The sequence below is a fragment of the Haemaphysalis longicornis genome, unplaced genomic scaffold (genome assembly GCF_048455015.1).
Source record: "Haemaphysalis longicornis isolate Haplotype H1 unplaced genomic scaffold, Haemaphysalis longicornis Haplotype H1 scaffold_4, whole genome shotgun sequence".
Classification (NCBI taxonomy): domain Eukaryota; kingdom Metazoa; phylum Arthropoda; class Arachnida; order Ixodida; family Ixodidae; genus Haemaphysalis; species Haemaphysalis longicornis.
Window position 1 is genome coordinate 105,591,461 of NW_027526361.1, and position 17,725 is coordinate 105,609,185.

Genomic DNA, 17,725 nt, shown 5'->3' on the forward strand with positions numbered 1-17,725 from the left:
AATGGCTGTCCCATAGCATAAATTCGTTGAACCGTACTCCTAAGCTTTTAACAACATTAGCTATTTCAATTACATCATTCCCAAGCCTGACACGACGACCATCACGCTCAGAAGTGCCTGTACGAGGAAGTCCCTTTTGTTGGCACTCCACGCGGAAACAGTGCACAAACGGCACTGTTTGCGTGCACTTCGTGCGGAGAGGCGGCTCTCGATCGGTGGAAGATCAGTTCCTGCGGCTATGTGGTTCCGTAATGTGCTGCCAATATTGATCACGCGTTGCCCTCACAGCAATACCCCATGGGTGGCTGCGCAGACGTAAAGCCTCGACCGCCATCGTTCTTCTCTCCGTCGGATAACAGGGCCCAACGCGCCTCAATTGGCTGGAAGCTAGTGCAGTGAAATTGCTGCCTTAACTCTTTAAAGCTGCTAAGGAGAACAGCTGTCTTACTCACGCCGCTATAAAAGATCCTATGTCTTTAAAAAACGCACTCGCAGTGACAACATGGGTGTGTTACAAATTTTGGCGCCAGTTTTACTGTCGATTGAATATGGGGTTGGCTATAATCCATGACTGCAACTTGAGCGCACAAAAAAACGAAGACTGAACGAAAGGCGCGACCAGCTGCGCTGGTCCTCGTGTCTTTCATTCAGTTCTCGTTTTTTGAGCACTCAAGTTAGTCACAAAGTGTTACCAAGTAGTCCGCGTTTCAGTGTTATGGCATAATCGACTGATTGATGCATTTCTAATTAAATATTTTAAGAAGCCTTCGTCACTCCCTTTCCTCGCAAGGTATGCACTACTGATGTGTGTATGTACGCACGTTTTGCCACTCCCAACTCGGTCACAGATTAGGTTAATGCGAATGCCATATATCAGTCCGTTCCAGACCTCACGGCTGACAGACAGAGCCTGCTACACCGACCTGCTTTGCCGACCAGCTCTACCCCTGTGCACTGTACAAAATCGCCGCACAACAGGCATCAGCCAGGAAGCACTTGTAAAACTCATCCTTATGCGTGGCTCCTCACGTCGCCTTTTCTGAGTCGGCGCTGCAACGAAGCCAATGAAACACGCCCGAGGTCAGCACTTTTACTTTTAATGCCACCGCTCCCCTTATTCCACATTTTGTCTTCACTCTATTCCGCACTTTCGGTGGTCGGCCCAGCCGGCTGCTCTTTGCAGCACCGGCGCTGCTAAGAACATTCTCCCTCCTCGCCAAGCACGCTAACTTCACAGTCCGGGCCAGGCGGCTGTGGCTAATTTGACAGTCCCCGTCTACATCTCACGGTGTGCTTCTGCCAGCTGCGGCTAAGACGAGCGCTCCCCACACAGTTGTTTCCTCAAGGGAGACACGGTTGGGTGACCTCGGGCATGCGTGCGTGTGTGCGTTTGTGTTTGTGTGGGTGAATGGGTGGGTGGGTGCGCGCGTGCGTGTCGGATGTCATCTGGCTTGCTTCCGAGTTAGGGAGAAACCTGAGTTAGCGAGAGACTGCTTCCTGGAAAGCTCGCTCAGCCGTGGGAAGTCGCAGCTTTCGTGGCAATGTTAGCGTCATCGCATAACTTATCACTGAATAGCGCGAGAGTTTGGGCGAGTTGGTACTTCATTGAATTAATGCTTACAGCGCGAACAATTAGACGAAGGACGAAAGAGAGTGCTACACGGACAGCGCTTGTCCATCTAATTGTTCGCGCTGTAAGCATTAATTCAATTTATCACAGAACTTTTAAGCTGTAAACTCGCCTTGGCGTTAAGTGCGTGTAAGATACCCTTGAGCTACATGACCGTAGAAGAATAGCAAACCGAGCGATTTGGTATCGCTCCATCGGGAACAACTGCGCAAAATACAAACGCTTTAGAAGACAAACTGCACGACACGAGCGCATGCACCCGTTCCAGACACGTGACCAGGAGCGTGTTGGTAATCTTGGCTTGGCGTTGAGGTTAACTTCCACTGTCCACTTGTTCAAGTAATTTTTTTACACACACACAAGCACCATACATGCAACATATGCGAGCACTTAGCGTGAAGGATATGACGGCGACGCGCCGCCTAAATATTTCTAGGGAAGCTTGCACTCATGCGCAAGTCTTGTATCGCGAAGCTGTTGCAGGTGAGAATTGACGGACCCACGTTAGTTTCACTAGCATGCCCTGCCTTTCGGTTCGCGGCATCATCTTCATCGGCCATGCCAACTATCCGGGGCCGAACCGTGCCAAGAACTGTGAAGACGTTGCGCGCGAAGTGTCTTGTGCGATTCTGAGCGCATGCGCACGGCGATGCGAGCTCCCGCGCTAAGGGCTCTCCTACAGTATGGAGTGCATGCACGCGCTCCTCTAGAGTGTTGCGGCGGGCGCTATCACGTGTCTTTCCATTGTAGAGTGAGTAGTGCGGCAGCTTCGCAACGTGTACTCGATAACGTGCCCCTCGGGGAGTTTTCGGCGCGCACGAACCCCGAACATACAGCCAGTAACAACAGCTACGCGGTTAATATTTCGCTGTCAAGTGCGATTGACTGCCGCATTGTCATTGATGACATTAGCAAAGTTACCCCGAAACTCTAGGGTTGCTTGCTTCGTATTTCAATATATTGTGCGAAATTTTTTCAAGGTGGTGCCTGGTGTAACTAGAACTGATCTAGAAATAAATTTTGCTTATCTTGCCATACCTGTTTCCGCCTAAGCTTATTAGTTATGATATTTTCTTTCGTACAATTTACCTTTCGAATAAGTCAAGTAACGTATTAATTGGCTATCTATATGTCCACTAAAGTTGTCGTTCTATCATCAGCTTACCCAAACCGACACCACTGCAAAAATTTATTCTTGGGTGCCCTGTTTCCAGACTAGCGATTTTTACGACGTTGTAAACTGCACGCTTGAGTCGGTAAGCTTACGTTTACGCCTTCCGGTGATTTATAGAGTTTGCGATAAGATATCACTTCATAAACGACGTTCCTGGCGGCATGCAGTTTCGCACACCGTAGCGCGGCTCTTGGCAGTTCGTAGCCTGAAAATACAAAACCCAATATACTTTCATGCTTAACGACGACGTTACAAATCCAGGCCTCATGTAGTTTACAGATATGTTGCTTAACCTGTCGGCTGATAATATACCATGTCGCACGTATTACGTGGAAATAACGTATTCCGCAAATATAATGCAAGGTACTGTGTTTGTGAGAATTAGCGAAAAGAAATCCGAGGACACGTAAGCGCTTTTAATGAGCTTCGAATGGGAAACCCGTAATGTCCAAATGGTGAACGCATGGGCTGGAACCGTCGACGATGCCGTGTTCATCGGCGCCAACAGGAGCGCAAGCGGCTGCAGCACCGGCAAGGAGAGGGGTGGTGCGCAGGGCGTCCCCAGTATTAATTGACAACCGGAATACCGCAAAAAACGAACAAGAATTCCTGTCGTACTACAAAAAAAAAAAAAAAACTTCGTTGTGATAACGGAATTCCTTCTGTTGCGACAAAGCCAGCTGTTGTTACGACACGCATGTCTGACGCAACGGCAATGCCAATTTTCCCAACGACAAACATTCCTGTACACACTAAGAAAAAAAGGAGTCCCTGTGACCCTCTTTGGGGGGTATTTACTTGCCACAGATTTGACTCTTCATTGACCCCCTTTCGCAGAGTCACGCTTACTCTTATTGAAAGGGGGTCACACGGACCCCGTCACAGTAGTCACAGTAGAATATGGGTGACTACCTCCTTAGAGTCAGCACTGACTGCCACGAAAGAAAAAAGAGAGTCACGGGACCCCTGCCTGATGATCATCGCGACCCTGTAACAAGAGTTGTGAGGACGCCCCTTTTTAAAGAGTCCCGTGATGCTTATGGCGACAGAGTCGTGGAAGTGTATGGGTGACCTTCCCAGAGATGGTCAGTAATACTGCCGGTGGAATCATTGCAGTATATGTGCAAGTGCAATTTTAGCCCACATGCATACAGCTTCATGAGCAGTTTCATACAAGTATAGCAAAGCAAACCAAAAGTACTTGAAAATTATTTTATTAAAGACGAAAGTGATACACATTTGAATGAAAAGCCAGCTTAGGGTATCACAGCTGTTTTAAATTACAAAATAACCAGCAAATAGCTTAAAAATACAGATACACTAAGAATGTTTTACTGCTTGCTATGGCTTGTCACAACGCAGGTTTGCTAGACTAACAGGCATGATATTAAATCACAAAAACAAGTTTTGTGTTAACCAGCTTTGCATACCTGCTGGTGCAAGGTTAAACTGGTGTGGAAATAAATTGCGATAATTTTTAAAGGCTTCTTTCCTTGTTGCTGTTTTTCTAAGGCAGACTTCTTACACAAGTCCATGAAGTCAATCCAGAAATCTTCACAAGCCGTGCACAAGCGTTGCACGGTGTCCTCGGGTCCTGGCGTCTCGGACCAGGCCTTGTCTCGGACCTGCCAGAAATATCAATGAAAAGAAATTGAACGATAAGACAAAAGCAAAATGAAATTGTAGCCAGCACAGTAAAATCATCAACAACAGGCTAACTGCCCAGTGCCTGACAAAAAAGAGGGCGAGGAGCACACCTCTTGCCATTACATTTCCTTGCTTCGCCATTTGGCTTTTGTTATGAAATATTTTGTATGAGGGAACATATGTATAATGTATGAAGTTACATATGGACACCCCAGAAATGCAAAGGCTTCAAAAATTATTGCATCCATAAAGAGGATCTGAAAGCTCCAGGGAGGGAGACTAAGAATTTATGAGTGCAAAAGGCTGCTACTCCCCCCTTTTGATGGTATGAAAATATCTATGTAAAGCTTAAAGGCAGCACGAGTAACAAAGCAGTAAGTGAACTGAGACACCTGCTGCACAAAGGGCATGCTCCACACTGCAAAACACTGGAGGGGTACAAAGTCTAACTCAAACTGTTCAGTAAAAAGCATGAGGCAAGTTGGTACATAGTTCTTAAAAAGTCGAGTCCATAGCACATGACATAGAAGATGACAGGACAAGCACTTGCTTGCAACTAAGTTTATTGAGTGCATCGTCTAAAATAACACCCTTTAATAGTGGGCCGCACAATGGTAACAAAGGAATCATAGCGAAGTTTCTAAATATTCAAGCTCATTGCAATACAGGTTCAATATGCTCCTGTTTTTTATGTAATAAACATCTAAAAGCTCCCAAATCAGTGCTTTAGCTTCTTTGCAGAAGTCAAACTTGGCCCAAGAAAGGCTTGTACTTGCATGATTCGCAATTAGTGGGTACATGCAAAACGCCAAGGGACAAATTGGATACATCGACTTTCCAGATGGGAACAACACATCATAGATTCCCCCCATTCCCTGGGCAAAAACCGCTGGGTGCGCTGCTTGTTGCACTTTTCTTTTGCTTTTAGGCTTGATAGCAATTTGCCTGAACCTTCTATCTACGCTTCACTGATTAACTTTGACGCTTTTTTAAAGTTATTCAATACGCTGACTATATTTTCTACTCTGCATGCAATGTCTGCACCCCGTTTCGTTTTTTCCTTCAACAGTTTTTAGCTTAAGTGAAAGCATGAAGCACTAAATAATGCTTACAGTTGTAGTTATCTAGATCACACTTATTACTGATGGAAAAGAAACCTAAGTTGTCAGTACAAAGGGCACCACTGCCTTGTTACGTGCCTCGGTTTCTTCATGTTTTTAGTGGCCACAAGAAAAAATTTTAAACCACTTGTCTATTTGAATTATTGTCAACGCGTTTAGTTTCCGTACCCTGATTTTTTAACTTCTCATAAAATTAAATTTGGCACAAAACTTGTTCCAAAGTTTCTAATTCCCTGGATGGGCTTTTCTGCACGAGTTGTGAGCGATGCAGTAAAGCTGACACTACAGCCTTGATGGGACATGCCACAATAATTAGTTTCCCTATCCCAATTTATTGACTTTGGATGTCCAACTTTTTGCTCTCGAACTTCTCATGCACTAGAGGGGCTTCTCTGCACAAATTCAGAGTCATGCAGTAAAGCTGACACCAGCGTTGATTTCAACTCTTTTGTTACCGCAGAAAATTGACCAGTTTTTAGGGCTCTAAGAAAACATTTCTTTTTGCTAAATGTGTTGGTTAGGCACATAGTGCAGTGGCAAAAATGAAGATGATTCAACGCCCTTGCTAGCACCAGTTGTGTAATGTTTGCATAAATAATGATCGCAAAAAAAAAAAAAAACCCAAATCAAAATTTTGTCACCGTAAAGAAAAATGAAAAAAAGAGAAGTTGTGTATAACAAACTACCAATAGTGGAAAAAATTTAGAATACGCATTTTGAAGGTTTACATTAAAAAATCCTGTCCAAGAAAAAATTCTAGTGCAAATTAATTTGTCCCCGTGGTGCCCACGTGGTGCTTGCACGCATGGCGCCCGCGTCTCGTGGTGAAGCCGAACATTCATTCCAAAATACACAATTTTGGATGGTTCTCTGAAATGGTTCGATATTATTAGGGGACCAACTTAGTCCCCACGTGATGTAAAAACATCTTATTAAGGACTACAGCAAGCACCAGATTCACGGCAAGCAAGAGATGCCAAAAAATCCACTTGGAATTTAAAACCAATCTCAGTGGTGCATTTTTGTTGACATTCTGATCATCAATTATCTACCAGAACTTCCACTTGCGGTTTATTGTCATCTTCTGACTCGCTATGGTAGCCCTGCTTGCAGGAATAACTTGCGAAGCACTAGAATTGTGCCCAGCAAGCTTTCGCACGGCGAAAAGAGTGCTGCCTAACATTTTCAAAAAGGCAGCATATCAAACCTTTTGGAGACTGCCAGAATAGACAGTTGCAGTAAGAAGCAACACTAGACCTCCAAAAATAGCCTCGTACTAACAAAACTGGCCAGTGAACAGCTGGCAGTGTTCAAGGCTGATTGGAAATCTCTACTCGTCTGAGCTGATATCCGATGACTTGGTGTTATTTTTTGAGTTTTAGCTGGAGCTGTTATCGCAAAAGTAGGGCATGAGTGAAGCGATATCACAAAAGGCGTTCTTTTTCCGAGGAATAGTGGAGGGCGACGGGGGTGCTATGGCAAATCGGCTTGAAGTTGGGTAACTGCGCAGTAGCCCGAAATATTAGGTTTGCAACACACAAACAGAATGAAAACTGCTCGATTCCCGGCCACGGCGGCCGCTTTTCTGATGGAGGCGAAAAGCAAAAACGCCCGTGTGTACGAGATTTCGGCGCACGTTAAAGATCCCCAGGTGGTCAAAATTAATCCGGAGCCCTCCACTACGGCGCGCCTCATCGCCTGCGTTGCGTCGGCGCGTTAAACCCTACAATCAATCAATCAGAATGAAAACTGCTGGAAAGTGGCTGAAAATGCCAGGTCCACTTGATACACATGCGGGGAACCTTCAGAAATAAGCTTTCTTTCACAAAATAAAACGACCCTTTCTTCGAACCAAAGCTCAGTAGTGGAAAGCTGGTGTCATTTCCAGGTAATTATCATCTGTCACTGCCATCGGATTGCAAAACTGGCAAAATGATTTGGCATTTGGCTTGCTGGAAGACTTTTGGTCAAGAAAATTCCATGGTAATGCAGCATGACCACGAGTCACATGCTTTTTTATCAAGTGCAGCTGCAACGCTCCCTTCTGAGAAAACATACACACCTCACCTTGCAAAAAACTGCCGAAAATCTCAAGGTTGCCTAAACGTGTAGTGTCTAGACTAACCACCGGGGTACATGAGAAACAACTACAACATCACAAAATCGGCAATATAAAGCACCGATCACCGATCATCAATTCTGTATATTCCTGATATCCATGTTGTCATTTCTCTTGCAACTAACGCATCCCACTGGTTAGTCTAGGCACTGCAGTTTTAGAATCAGTTCTAATTTTCCTGCTCTGGCTACACTGAAATTTCTGACGGTGTTTTTGAGGGTTGAGCAGCATGTGTTGTTTCAATAGGTGCCATGGCTGCTGCGCTATACAAAAAATGATGTCACTTGTGGTTACGCTGCATTACCATTAGATTTTTTGATCAAATGGCTCACAGAAGTCAAGTATCAAATGATGTCGTCAGCTTTGCAATCCGACTGCGTTTAAAGGTGAGAACTACCAGAAATTACACCGGGTATGCACTAGTGAGCTTTGGTTTAGAGGACGGGTAGCTTTTTTTCAGTCAAAGTATTCGTGGATGTCTCCGCATGCCTGACAAGTGCACTAAGCATTTTCAGCCCTTTTCCTGTCATTTGTTTCATTTCTGCATTGCGCAATTTATATTTGGCACTACTAGACAGAGAACTTCAACCCGATTTGCCTTAACGCCTTCGTTGCCCACTACTTTTCCTCAAAAAAAGCATGCCGTTTGTGATTTCACTTCACCCATGCCTTACTTGTGCAATAAGAGTTCCAGTTGAAAGTCAATTGATAACCTCAAGTCATCGGACATCAGTTAAGGCAAGGAGAGAGAGCTTAAAATTGGCTTCAGTTTTGATTCTGTACAAGGATATTTTCGGAGGTCTAGAGTTGCTCCTCAGTAGAACTACATATTCTGAAAGAGTCTGCCACAAGTTTGGTATTGTTTGTTTTCTAAAATGTTAGGTGGAGGTGCAATGCAGGAGGCTCATAGACAGGGTTCGTACAGGCTTCAAAAGCAAAAATTCAAGGGTTTTCAAGGACCACAAAACACATTTTCAAGGACTCCATCTAATGTTTTATCAGTCATTATTTATAACTTTTCCAACATAAAGCAAAAGTTTTTTATTGCAAAATATCTAAGCACATTAGTGTACATTTAGATAGGTGCTAACGGGTTCGTAAATGCTCCCCCAGCTTCATTTTTTTATTTCATGGCTGGTATTTAGAGGTTTTTCTTTTTTCTTGGTGTTTTGCTGAGACTGATTGATTTCAAAACTTGGTTAATGCTGCCTGCATCTCCTGCTTTGTCAGCAAGAGTATCAGCTGAAATTAAATCGAGCAAGTGTTGCTTCAAGGCAGGATGAACTATGTACACGTCCACCATTTTTACGTAAAAGCAAACGTCAATGGAGCGTATGAGGAACAGCAAACATGCAATGAGCAACCGTCCATAGACTAGATGGAAGATGCAAGATAGAGAACAGAAGCTGGCTTTCACTGGATTGTATCGTGATATAGATTGGATTGACAAATGCCTGCTCCCAATGTTGCTTCGTAATAATGAAAATCTACCAAACTTGTAATTTCACGCAATACACTGAAACTTGATTGTTACAATGTTTTTTTTTACATTTGTTAACACCTAAAATCCACGACAAACACTTTAACTTCTTGTGAAAAGACAGGGCCATTGATTCTCTCCGGAAAAATCAAGGTTTAAAAATTCCAGGACTCTCCAGGCCTTGAAATTGACACTTCTAAATTCAAGGGTTTTCAAGGTTTTCAAGGACCTGTGCGAACCCTGATAGAGCTGAACGCCTTTTTCATTTGTCACGCAACAGTTACTCGGGGATAGCTAGCTGGGCACTGTTCCAGTGCATCGCACCTCATTCCTGAAAGCAGGGTTAGAAAAGTGAGCCAGAAGATTATAACAACCAGCAAGTGAAAGCTTCAACAGGTGCATGATAGTAAACTGACAGTGAACGAGTTTTGTTTTCAGCCCCAAGCAGTTTTTGTCCTATCCCGAATTTTTACCTTACCATTTTTATTGCCCAAAAATTGTTAGACCCCAAAAATTGGTAGACTTTCTGCGATAAAAAGAAAGTTACCGCCCTGTCTGCGTGCCATATTCCGAAGTCTATTCTTAGCAGATATCAGCGTCAATGCCAGAAGTAGTGTACTTAGCGAGCATCGCAATGCATACGGCAGCTTCTGGATTTTCGGGCCGCCTCGAGCGTTTTGATGTTCGGGACAGGTTTTAGTAGTAAGAAGCATCGCTTCGTTCACAGAAAAAGAATTACCTTTAAACTCTAGCTTTAATCAGCTGTCATGAGACAAATTCAACCAAGCTATTTTTCTTAGAAAAATGTTACTAAAGACAACTGTTTTTCTAGTGGCTCATTTTATTCATGACTACGTTGGCTGAAGTTGTTGAAATTGCAACTGTGTGAGAGCTTTCTATGAGTTGAATATGGGAGCTTTAACCTAATTGCTTGTAGTATTAGCATGACTAGGCTGATCTGGAAGACCATTTCGTGAGAAACGAGCGTTATCACTGCCAAAATAGCTTAAAAATACAAAACCCACCCACACATCAAGATATTCATTGATGCCAGGGTCCGTATGGGAAATTTAGGAGGTGTGTCACAGTGTCACAGTGGTGGCGTGGTTATCAGACCAGGTAGTTGTTTTGAAGGTTGGTAGCTAGCAGCTCACAATATGCCTTTTTTGTCTGCTTCTTCGGTTTTGTTTTTTGGAAGATTATTCGGAGCAAGATTATAGAGAAATCGATAGATGATTTTTGAAGACTGGGAACGATTCCAAGAAATTTAAGCAATTTCGCTGACACAACCGTTTTTCTAAAAATTCTAAAACCACACAAAGAAGCAACACTCAGTTTTTCCAAAGCTCCTGCAAAGTGATTTCATTAAAAGTAATTACTGCTGTACTTACCAGTGCTTCTCTGAAGGCTTTGACACCACTTTCATTCAGCAAAACAGGCCGCAGGACAGTGTATCCACCCCTCTTGCATCTAATGATAAAAAAAAATACATATCACTGACATGGAAATTACTAAGATGTGGGGGACCAACAAAAGAGTATAGAGGAGGCCATAAGGAAAAATATCCACAGGGCTGCAGCTTAACAAATGCAATGTGGTAATTGCTACGTTCCTCATATTTTCACGGTGTATTAAAGGGACACTGAAGTGATATGTAAACATTGCGGGATTGCTAGCGCAAATTGTAGTTCGGAGTCCCCAGGCCATGTTTCGACCACTCTAGGCGCGTTTACGCGATTTTATTTAGTAGAAAAACTAATTCGAAAATGCTGTCCTCCTCTCTTTACGCTCGCCCGTTTTCTGTGGCGTTTTCGTGTGACGTCAGGAGGGGATGACCTGGCAATTGGCTGCGCGCTACTGCACGCCTCCCCGGCCTTCAGACAGAGTCAGTCGGCCCAGCGTTTCGTCCGCCGGCCGCCGGCGGGTCGTCGCAATCAAGGAGGTTAAAAAAAATTGCTTGGTCGCAATTGAAACGAAGCCAGGACACGTTTGTGAATGGAAGAATGTGCCTTTCTTTACTTGGTTTGTTTGTACACTGTATGTAGCTCCAAGTCAAGGTCGCTTCACACAAGCGCTGCACAAGCGCACATGCGACGCTTCGCTGACTGGTACGCCAGTAGGAAAATATAAGGCCTCTTGAAGGCGGGAGAAGAGTCAGCGAAGTCAATATAGGTACTAAGGAAATAAAATCAACTGATATTTTTACCGTACAGCGTAAAACTAGGGCGCGGGAAGCACTTTTTTGCGCTGGGCGAACAAGCACAGCGGTCAGGAGCACGACTACGCATCTGCGAACGCTTTTCCGTCTACGAAATGCAATTGCTAGACGTGAGCTACTGTGGAAACTCGGGCGACGCTTACTGCACGAGCGCAGTACAACAAATAGTCACCTAAGCTGCTTGAAATGCCAAAACTAAATAAAAGTGTAAACCGGTTGTACAATATATACCCTATATTAGCAAGGCTTTTCGCATCCCGCTTCGTGGCTGAGTGGTCTGGGGTGCTAGATATCTCACCGCAAGTGTTTTGCAAGTCACGAGTTCGAATCCCCGCGGGTACGTGCTTTTTTTTTTTGTAACTTAACTTTTTTGTTTTCCGCCGATGTTTTCTATATTGAGTTCACCTTTTTTTGCGCCGCAACGTTCCTGGCTACACGAACTAGTTCACAAAACGCGCGCAGGCTGGCACTGGCGCGCTAGCGAGTTCTCGTTGGCGTGCTGTTGCCATAAGCACTGACTGCTTGCAGGCAGTGGGCACAGGCCAGAATGAACAGACCCTTGGCCTAGTGCGAACACGCTTTTTACGATACAGGCATGAGGGAGGCAAGCTCCAAATATGGGGGAAAAGCGCATGACATTTGGGCGTCTGCGGGTACGCGGAGGGCGTTCATGCACTGCGTAGGTCTCGGCTAGTGAATGCTACGACTACAAGCCGTCCTGGGAGGCTTATCTTGTGCATTTTACAGCCGACAACATGGCAGAAGCGCGGTACGATGATTACTGAGATATTGAGAATGCCCATCCAACAACGCCATTGGTTATGTTTTACAGAACCGAAACCGAAACTTGTTTGATTGCTAACCTTGGGCATCGTCCAATCACGGCGCCCCTCCTCCCAACGTCACAGCCTTAGTTGGTGCGGCCGCCGCAAACCGCGCATGGTAGTTTTTCTTCTTTTGCGCTTTGTAAAATAATTACCGATTTGTCAACCGGATAAACGATGAAAAGTGTGCTAATTTGAGCCAGTCTACGCAGTGCAAGCAAAAACGGGAGCTTGACAAATTCACTTCAGTGTCCCTTTAACAATTGCTTTATTATCAGGGTCTCTACTTCCGCACTACTTTCATTTAGCAGTATTAGAAGTGGAACTGGATTACAAGTTTGTGAAAAACGCGGAATTGCTGTAAACACACAGATGACAACGTCAGCATTGTTTCTGCAGCAAGCAAGCAATAACACATGCAGTAAAGGGTCCATAAAGACTGAATACGGCTTTGTTTAGTTTGAAAGAACTAGCTTTTCAGTACTCACTCGGCTCCCTTCCAAGCCGGAAATACATTAGTCAGAAATACGCAAGCAACACATAATATTTTCAAATTTCTCACTGAGGCTTTGGCATGAGAGACGCAATATGGGCTAGCACTAAAAAATGTCGACAGACAAGAGTCTTCTGCCGGCCCTGCTACATTAGAGTGGCGCTTCTCCACCAAGTCCTCTTAGGTGTTTTCCTACCATTTTCTGGGCATGTGTTCGCTTCTAAACTTCACTTCACATCAGACTACTGCCCTGGTCAATGAAGGGAGGAAAACTGCTTCTTCCTGTGTCGTGGCCCACAAAAATGATTAAACATATCAGATGTGCAATATACATAGCAAAAGTTGCCGCAAGTGAAGACAGAAGCCGCACCGCACATAGTGAACTCTGTCTGGAACAACTTCTATCTAGCCTGATAATTTTACTTAGATTTTGTTTCGACGGTAGGCCATATTTGGCCCCTCGCACCAATTTGAGCCCTCCGGGAAGGCGTTGTTGCACTGTTCCCTTCAAGTTTCCATTCTTCTATTGCTCCCTTTGTCAATTTCTGCTCTTAAGGCTGACCAGCCCTCCTTTTCTTCTGTCCCCTATTTTACCCTCTCCCAGTCTCCTTTGCCTTTGTGCTATCGAGAATAACTGGTTTGCATGTTTTAATTTATGTTGGTTACATTGCTCACAAAACCGGAGGGTGGAAAAAAAACTTTTCCGAACTAGTGTTTGCCGTGCTCGGCATTATTTTAGTGTAATATTGCCTTGAGGAAGCTTTGTCCACTGATCAAATCTGTCTGAATATTCAAATCCTCGTTAGGGTTTCTACAGCTGTTGTATGAAGGTTTCCACATATTCATAGTATTTCAGGATTCCTTCACCTGCTTTTCTCAACGGAATTGGCGCTGGCCAATTTTTGGGCCTGAACGTTTCGCGTGGAATGACCCATTAGTATTATGAAGCTTTGGTTTTTTTTTATGTGAAGCCTTTGGTGCGTAAACGAAAAGCACAAAACTGACACAACCTCTCTGGGAATAAAAAAGAAGTGACACCAAGGTTCAATTTTTAACAATTTTCACAGCATTTTAACATCCAAAGATGCCTTCGTGCAATAACAGCAGCCAACCGTTATTTGGAATTAATTTGAAATCAACAATATTTATGCGATCTCTAGGAGAGCAAATGGTGGTTATGAGCTGAACTGAAAGAACTAAGATAGAGACAAGTGTAATACAAACCTCCAAAAAGGCAAAGTACCCCGTGAGCATGGACATCCAAAGGACTTGAGGATTAAGAGCAGCCATACCTGATAGAGCCAAAGGTGAAGGCAAAAAGTAAGGGCAGGAGCAGTTGCAACAAATGACAATTTTACACAGACGTCAACTGCACAAGCAATTCGAAGTCTCAAGGGCCAGTCCAAAGCAGGCACAAGCAAATTTTATATCCCCTGAAACCTACTACAAACCCGCATAACCTCACACAGCCATGTCGATGAAAATCTGCAGCCCTGCAAGATTTTACCTGCTGTTATGACATGTTTCAAATGCTGGGTCTTTCCATGCCAAACAGCCAAGTGTATGGTGCTTGACACTCTAACCTTTCTGGAAAAATTAATTGTTGATGCGAAGATTCTCTTGGCCTTGCAGGAGTGTGACACGTTAACACGGAACTCGGGAGAAAGGGAACAGAATGAGTTACAATGGCGAACGGTGAAAGGGAAACTTAGCACCAAACAAGGGCACAAGGGTCAACGTGCAGCCCCCGAAATCCAGTTCAAGCGAAGAGAAAAACGGAAATGCTCTCACCAACACGAGAAGCCCCATTCAGCGATGTGTGCCGCGGGTCATCGTTGGTCCAGGTTGCAGCAGAGCATTGGCCCCCGAATGCATGTACTGCTCGGACAAAGCAGCACAGGCAGCACCACGCCCTGCGTGGCAGGTGTGGTGATTCATCCTGGGCCGTGGCCACCAACTGCGGCCAGGTGTAGAACCGAGCCCGGTTGTCTGCAAGCCAACTCGCTCGTCTGGAACCTCTGGTACACAGAATCCGCAGGCCCATCTCCAGTCGTGGTTAGCTCACCAGCTTCAGAGTCCTCTGGTTCCGCGATCGGCCTCCACCCGAACCTTGTTCCTTGCTTGAGCACCTCCTCCTTAATTAGTGTAGACAAGCTGATGTGTTTATGGCTCTGTAATACAGTACATACAAAATATAACGAGAGGGAAGATGAAGACTTGGTTGCTGGCTAGTTGAAAGACTGCGCAAAAGATGAGGGTGACAGGAAGAGCGCTGAAGCATGTCTACTTGTGCAACACTGGTCTGCACGCTGGAGTAATGCCCAAGTGACAACATGTCTGGAAGACAATAATGATGCAAACAGGCGACTCACTAAATACAGAAAGTACACTCTGAGTGTGTGATCAGGACATGTAATATTTTGCACAGCTTTACGTCGGGCTAATTGGTGTAAGCTTTTGAAGGAAAGTTGCTCTTGTTACGATCACAGAGACGGGCACAAGAAAAACGTCCGCTTTCACGAGAAGATGGCGCCGTCTACTCGTGAAATTGTATGTAGTTTTCTTGTGTCCGTCTATGTGATCATAAAAAGCGCAACCTACCTTCAAAAGAATATTTAGCATGCTCCAGGCTTCTTTTGATGCCTATATTAAAGGATTCATTTTGCACTGGGGCCTATTTTTTTACCTGCAAATATCGTGCGAACGTGACAATACATTCCAATATGCCATTCATAATGGCTTTTCCCCATAAAAAGGACACTAAACGGTCCCAACAAGTTTGCCTATACGGGCAGACCAGTGTTAAAAATGACGCTGCACCAAAGGGTTCAAAACGATTTACACCCCCCATGTACTGTTTTTTTTGTAGTTCGGTTTGTTATTTCACGAAACGTCAAAGAAGAAAACTACAGAATAAAAAGGGAACACTTGACACACTTTTGAATAGCCTGCCATTGCAAACTAGCGCCGTGTATTACAGAATTGTACCGCTCCGCCCAACAGTCAAATGGTTTTCTGCGACCGACGGTGCAAAAAGCAGCCGTTAGACAGCGAACACAACAGTAGCGCTAGAGACAAGCTTGACGTGGGCTAATGGACGAGGGCAAAAGGAGGGTGTGCTGAAGAATACGGACGGCATGAACAAGTTAGAACAGGCGCCTCGTAGGCGCTGTAAAATACCCCTCCTCCCCACACACACACCCCGAGACTTAATTCCCTACGAGGCCACATGTCCGCCTTTCACCTCCAATTTCCACGTATATGAATTCTGTGCCCCTGTGAACTCTACGTGAACTTAAAGACGGGCTTCGTCATTAGCTCGTGAAGCTTGGCAACGTCAGGCGTTGTGGAACTGCCGTACTCGCTCGCTGGCGCGCGGCCCGAACTCTCTCTCCGTGTCCTGCATTTGCATACCATTTTCTCCCCCTTGCACATTGCCAATTCTCATCTGTTTAACTACATTTCCTGCGTCCTCACCTCTTGCCAACTTTTTTTTCCCGACAACGCCGCCAGCACACGGTCAACGCGTACGCTGTAGGGGCGCGTTGGCGAGCGAGTACGGCCACAGAACAGGGAGTACGGCAGTTTCACGACGCATATCGCGGTCCGCAGACCGCGAGCAGCCGCGAGGAAGGACGGTCGCGGCGGCGGCAGCCGGTCTCGCGAGCGCGATAGCTTAGAACAGTCTCAAATAGGGAGGAGGGGGCGAAGGAGAGATTTCACAACGCTTACGAGGCGCCAGGCAGCAAGCAAACAAGCACAGCATATGCAACTTTTTCGGCATGTGTCCGGAAAGCTAACCGAGACAACTATTTCACTTGGTATTATTAGCAGGGACAGTACTCACGTGAAAAAACACGATGACACAGCCTTTGTTCCCGCTTCGCATTCAACCGTAGCACGCCGTCGACTTGCCGAACTGAAGAACTCTAGTAGACGATTTCAGGCGGTGCGCAATGAATTCCGCACAGCGAATTTCATACCGGTGTCACGCCGTTTCCATCCCGCAGCGGTTTTGATACGCGAATTCGACAAAAATGCGTCAACTCGCCCCGCTGCTGCCTTCGCGCCATTCACTGGCTTACTCCACTTGGCTCGCAGTGGATTCTATTGATTCGCGTTGTCTAAAATATTTGCATTTGTATTCTTGTTATTGAGCTTTAAAGCAAACGCTAGACAAAAGAAATCTGGTTCTGGCAGAAACTTTTTATATATGTACGTTTTGCGTAATGTACACAAGTTTTTATAAAACGAACACAACCCAGTCACGTGACTACTTGGCGGCTTTTTTAAACGCACTGAAAGAGGCGACGCTCGCACACAGGTTCAGATATATAATAATTGTGGGCAACATGCATTAATCATTTAAATAAAAAGATTGTCGCAATATGAAGTAGTTTTTATTGAATAAAATCAACTACAAGTAAGGATTTGAATGACTAACACTTGAATTCTGCTTTTTGGTCGGGCAGCTTGGTGTAAGTTTACATGACATCTGAACACAGAGCTATGTACGCGCGCAAGTGCGATGCCTTACATCGATATGTACTTAATGTACAAAATTACTAGTGGCACATGAAGCAGTGAACATACTGCTTAATTGGTAAAACGCGAATGAGAATAACATCTGCAGTAAAGTAGGCTTTGTTGCACGACAGCGAAGCTTTGCAAGAAAGCAGGCACGCAACATCGTGCATAGAGAGGCTGAATTGTAGAGCGGCAGAATTGTGGCGCAAAAGCTAGTTACGAACACGCCACACGTCCTGATATTCTCCCGCCTATTTTGTAGGGTTCCTGAGGAGGCCATTTAGTTGCGTAGCAATATATATTACGAAGCATAGTTTTATTCGTGTTCTTATTCGCAGAGCGTTATCCGGTGCACAGTTGGCAATGTTTTTAACGTAAAAAATAGACAACCCACTTAAATCATATACAGAAGCAATGTCAATCATACTTTCTGCTTATTTCATCAACATTGAACAGCATTGCAGTAAAGACTTTAATTCGTATATATTAAGT

At 44.8% G+C, this 17,725-nt stretch overlaps 1 protein-coding gene across 1 annotated transcript; it reads right to left on the minus strand.

Annotated features, from left to right (window-relative positions):
- Nucleotides 1–3,595: 3,595 nt before the first annotated feature.
- LOC144179236 (uncharacterized) lies at nucleotides 3,596–16,820 on the minus strand. The gene is made up of 6 exons (XM_077707523.1): nucleotides 16,554–16,820; nucleotides 14,772–14,877; nucleotides 14,498–14,695; nucleotides 13,931–13,998; nucleotides 10,563–10,641; nucleotides 3,596–4,429 (listed from the first exon to the last, which is right to left on the minus strand). The coding sequence occupies exons 1-5, from the start codon at nucleotides 16,593–16,595 to the stop codon at nucleotides 10,594–10,596; spliced, it is 462 nt and encodes a 153-aa protein (XP_077563649.1). The 5' UTR covers nucleotides 16,596–16,820; the 3' UTR covers nucleotides 3,596–4,429; nucleotides 10,563–10,593.
- Between the last annotated feature and the right edge of the window lie 905 nt (nucleotides 16,821–17,725).

Excerpts from the sequence above, each read along its gene's own strand:
- LOC144179236 (XM_077707523.1), bottom strand. The coding sequence starts at position 16,595 with ATGCGAAGCGGGAACAAAGGCTGTGTCATCGTGTTTTTTCAC. Across the intron at positions 14,696-14,771 it reads ACCAGAGGACTCTGAAGCTG|ACAACCGGGCTCGGTTCTAC; the intron begins GTGAGCTAACCA and ends GTTGGCTTGCAG. Across the intron at positions 10,642-13,930 it reads GGTACTTTGCCTTTTTGGAG|ATGCAAGAGGGGTGGATACA; the intron begins GTTTGTATTACA and ends TTTTATCATTAG.